Source organism: Panthera tigris, chromosome B3 (assembly GCF_018350195.1).
Source record: "Panthera tigris isolate Pti1 chromosome B3, P.tigris_Pti1_mat1.1, whole genome shotgun sequence".
NCBI classification, from domain to species: Eukaryota; Metazoa; Chordata; class Mammalia; order Carnivora; family Felidae; genus Panthera; species Panthera tigris.
The window spans coordinates 135,369,113-135,373,268 of NC_056665.1; the positions used below are offsets into that span (position 1 = coordinate 135,369,113).

The 4,156-nt window shown below is 50.6% G+C and overlaps 2 protein-coding genes across 3 annotated transcripts; one reads left to right on the forward strand and one right to left on the reverse strand.

Moving 5' to 3' along the window:
• Nucleotides 1-330: 330 nt before the first annotated feature.
• Nucleotides 331-2,297, reverse strand: MOAP1 (modulator of apoptosis 1). The gene is made up of 2 exons (XM_015543436.2): nt 2,074-2,297; nt 331-1,977 (listed from the first exon to the last, which is right to left on the reverse strand). The coding sequence occupies exon 2, from the start codon at nt 1,858-1,860 to the stop codon at nt 802-804; it is 1,059 nt and encodes a 352-aa protein (XP_015398922.1). The 5' UTR covers nt 1,861-1,977; nt 2,074-2,297; the 3' UTR covers nt 331-801.
• Nucleotides 2,298-2,333: 36 nt separating this feature from the next.
• TMEM251 (transmembrane protein 251) lies at nt 2,334-3,881 on the forward strand. Of its 2 annotated transcripts, none has more exons than XM_042990424.1 (2): nt 2,334-2,402; nt 3,281-3,881. In XM_042990424.1, exon 2 carries the CDS (start codon nt 3,297-3,299, stop codon nt 3,690-3,692), a length of 396 nt encoding a protein of 131 aa, XP_042846358.1. In that variant the 5' UTR covers nt 2,334-2,402; nt 3,281-3,296; the 3' UTR covers nt 3,693-3,881. The 2 variants fall into 2 exon arrangements, with proteins under 2 accessions (XP_042846358.1, XP_007095001.1); XM_007094939.3 differs by lacking the exon at nt 2,334-2,402 and adding an exon at nt 2,575-2,856.
• Nucleotides 3,882-4,156: the final 275 nt, after the last annotated feature.

A 4,156-nucleotide genomic window follows, 5' to 3' on the forward strand; every position in this document is an offset into this window, starting at 1 on the left:
TGGACACTCAATCTACTGAGCCACCCAGGTGCCCAAGATTCATTCATTCATTCATTCATTCATTCATTCATTTAGAGACAGAGAGAGACAGAGCACAAGCGGGGGATGGGCAGAGAGAGGAGACACAGAATCTGAAGCAGGCTCCAGGCTCCGAGCTGTCAGCACAGAGCCTGAAGCAGGGCTTGAACTCAAGAGAGCTGTGAGATCATCACCGGAGCAGAAGATGGATGCTTATCGGATGGAGCCACCCAGGCGGGGCTGGAACCGTATGTTCAGATGAAATCTCTCTTGGAATCTTGATATAAATAAAACAGATTTTTTTAAAAAAGGTCATTTTATCAGCATTCCTTTATTTTAGAAGTTCACACAGGTCATCTTATAACACCTATTAAAATGGCATTCGGCACGGATGTTCTGACGACACATATCAGGAATCTGGGGTTCGAGGGAACAGCTGACAAACTTATCAACCTCAGCATTTGATTCCGCCTCTTGTTCTGATTGCACAGAATCAGTAAAATTGTGATTGAAACAGAAAATACCTTAGCATCTTAACCACTGCTCATATCTTCATAATAGACAACACACATCTAAAATCTATAATAATCACATCCAACATGCTATCTTTGCACCTGTTACCACAGAAGCTGACATCTCAACGGTCAGCACATGCAACTGAGCCTTGCCTGTCCTCTCGGAGCACCATATGTATGCGGTGCCAGACCCTCTGTACAATTTTATATGGCAAATTCACAGGGGTAAATTTAAATACATAAATACTAGTGCAGAACTACATCCTTCCTAGTCTATGACACACTTAGGAAACATTAACAGAAGGGCCTCCTCCTCCTCAGCTGCCTCTTCATCCTTTATCAGTGCCAGTAATTCCAAAAAGCCAGGGGCGGGGCCGTCCTTTGGCACGGGAAGCTTCCTGCGAAGCGTTCTGTGGATTGCTCCGGCAAAGATTTGGTCTAGGCGGGCCTGATTCACAACATCTTTCTCGATTGCTCCTCTCTCTACCAGCTTCTGTAATAAAGGCTCCAACCTTAACACGTAAGCGGACAGTTTTTCTTCATCCTTCTGATAAGTGGTCAGATATCTGACCTGCAATTCCCTAGGATTGTCGATAACCCCAAAAACCTGCTCAAGGGCCCGCAGGCATTCAGCGACTGTAATGGAAGGATTGTTTATCTTAAGGACTCGAATAACATCAAATGCTGGGCCTCTAAGGCTCTCTAGCAATCGCCTTCTTTTCTCTGCATCTGACACCTGCCATGTCTTCATCATCTGAGTGGTATGAAACAGCCAAGATTCAAATTCTTCTTCTCCTGGTTCTGGAGGATCGCTGCCTGAGAACACTCTCAGCTTTTTGTATTTCAGGTATTGCAGGGCAGGCTGAAGAGCCTCATCTAATGCCTGTGCCAACACAGGGGCCTGTATTTCTGGGATCCTGTCCTGGTCTAGGTCGGAACGGTCGTTTCCATATCCAAGAGCTCTGGTCAACTCACCCAGTGTTGTACCCTCTCCCTCTAAGAATTCGTTTAATCTGCTTAAAAATTCATTATCCGGGTCCGGAGGCTTAAAGATCACTCTCCAGACACCCCCTTTTCCAGGGATCTCCTTAGGGACCAGAGCATGACTAGTCTCCTCGGTTAGCCCTACTAAGGCTACATTCCAGTTCTCCACCCGCCGGAACATCCTCCCCAGCAGTGAGTACTCGCCCAAGGGCGCTAAACCAGCCCGCAGAGCCTCCTCGATTTCCGCCACAGTGCAGGTCGGGGGGATGCCGGCAATCAACAGCGCCTTCCGAGGGTTCACATCCATCCCCCTGCACCAGTCTTCTAAAAGTCTCAGCGTCATGGTGCTCAAAACAACGGATTTAAATTCTAATTTGGCCGGGGTACTGATGCCCCCGCAATTCACGGCGTTTCTCTGCGGCACCCCAGGTTAAGTGCCGTCAACGTCCCGACCGGCGGCCTGCGAGGACAAAGCAGTCAGGTTAGCTGCAGGTGTCAGTGACCCCGGCCCCGAGAGGCCCCGCACCGGTCCCACTGCAACAGGCGGCCGTCTCACCCTCTCTGCGGCCGCGGGCGCCCCTCGCCGCTATCCTCCGCCAGGCGCAACCGGGGTACGGCGGTCCGCCCCGTAGCCGCGCTGCTGTCCGCGGCGAGCCACCGGGGACCGGGCCGAGGAGCTCCGGAGTCGCCCGGCCCAGACGGCCGCCCCCGGAAAGGGATGCGCCCCGACCCCCGGGGTCGCAGCTGCGGTCCCCGGTCCCGGCGCGCGGGGAGGCGGCGCGGCGTCACGACGGGGAGGAGCGCGCGCCCTTCCGGCCCGAGCCGGAAGTCCCGACCGTGGTAGCATCCGGGACGGCGGGCGGGCGGGCCAAACGGGACAGGAAGGTGAGATCCGGGCGCTGCTCGTTCCTGCAGGCTCGGCCGGTGGCCGCTGTCCGGCGCTGGGTTCCCGGCGCGGCGAGGCGGAGAGGCCCGGGCCCGGCGCCGCCCGCGCAGCCCTTGGTCGCGGCCGCCGGCGCTGCACCGCGGCGGGGGGCGGGGCCGGCTGCCGGGGAGGCCCGGGGGGCTGGGGAGCCTCCCGGCCCGGCCGGGTGACACGGGCTGGGGCTCCGGCCGCAGCCACAGTGGCCCGGCCGCCGCGTGACTGGCCGCAGTCACGCTGTGCTTAATCACAATTAGCTTGTGCTCCGGGCTGGCCGCGCTCCCATTTCTCCCAGCCGGTGACCCCGGGGATTTCTCTTATGGTGGCTTTCTCTGAAATGCCAAAACCACCCGATTATTCAGAACTGAGTGACTCTTTAACGCTTGCCGTGGGAACAGGAAGATTTTCGGGACCATTGTAAGTGTTTAAGAGTTACTGTCTTAACTTGGGGGCTCCGACATTGGTTTGGCTTGGAGAATCGAATGTTCACGTAAAACATTACTGAAACAGTACTGTTTAAGCCAGAAAGTATTTGAACTATAAAAGTGAAGTGTTCCGTAGGAAACCAGTTTAATTCCACTTTCTCAAGGGAAGTTGTGCTGGACCCGTTTCAGCCGGAATATAGTGATTTGATTTTTTTCTGTGGGAGTCACATAAAAAGCACTCTCAATATGCAGTGAAACCTTACTTCTTCGTAATTATTACATAAAAGAAGCCGTGAGTTGTTTACGTTTCTTGGAAAATGTAAATCTAATGATTTTGAACTTTAAATGCATTAATGGAATAGTTGCCATGACCGCCTTACTAGACCCTAATTTGTAATTTCTTTTTAAATTTGAAGGCACAGAGCATGGAGAATGATGAACTTCCGTCAGAGGATGGGATGGATTGGAGTGGGATTGTATTTGTTAGCGAGTGCAGCAGCATTTTACTATGTTTTTGAAATCAATGAGACTTACAACAGGCTGGCCTTGGAACACATTCAGCAGCACCCGGAAGAGCCCCTTGAAGGAACCACATGGACCCACTCCCTGAAAGCTCGGTTACTCTCCCTGCCGTTTTGGTTTTGGACGATTATTTTCCTGATCCCTTACTTACAGATGTTTTTGTTCCTTTATTCTTGTACAAGAGCTGACCCCAAAACGGTGGGCTATTGTATTATCCCCATATGCTTGGCAGTTATTTGCAATCGCCACCAGGCATTCGTCAAGGCTTCCAATCAGATCAGCAGACTACAACTGATTGACACGTAAAATCAAATCGGTCACCATTTTTCCTTACAGTACAAAACTGCCAGTGCTATATGGAACCTGATCACAAGACTGCAGTTTCTTCACAGATCTCAGGAAGTGGTGGTGGGGCAGAGGCTTTCTAAAAAGTGTGACCAGGGGGCTCTCTTTATCGGAATAATAATGACTTTTTAAATGAAGCCTGAGATACAGTACTACAGAATCATGTTGATGACTTCAGCTTTTGGAAGTAAAATCGTGTCTGTTATTTGCATTCTTTAGAAACTTGAATAAGTACCTGAACTCCTATTTTTATTCCACTGTGCAACATAGTGATGATTCAGAAATTTTTCCTTTGGGGAAGAAAATAAATATGAAAATTTCCATTGTGCTTCATGTAAAAAGGTCCAAACATGGTCATAAAATTTAAATTTTATACAGTTACCTGGCTTGCTTTAAAATTCTTCAAACTAAAACACCAGTTCAAC

What these genes read in the sequence shown, in the direction of transcription:
- MOAP1 (XM_015543436.2), bottom strand. Translation starts at nt 1,860, where the DNA reads ATGACGCTGAGACTTTTAGAAGACTGGTGCAGGGGGATGGATGTGAAC.
- TMEM251 (XM_007094939.3), top strand. Translation starts at nt 2,759, where the DNA reads ATGGTGGCTTTCTCTGAAATGCCAAAACCACCCGATTATTCAGAACTG. An exon ending in GGAAGATTTTCGGGACCATT is followed by an intron (nt 2,857 to 3,280) that starts GTAAGTGTTTAA and finishes TTAAATTTGAAG; the next exon opens with GCACAGAGCATGGAGAATGA.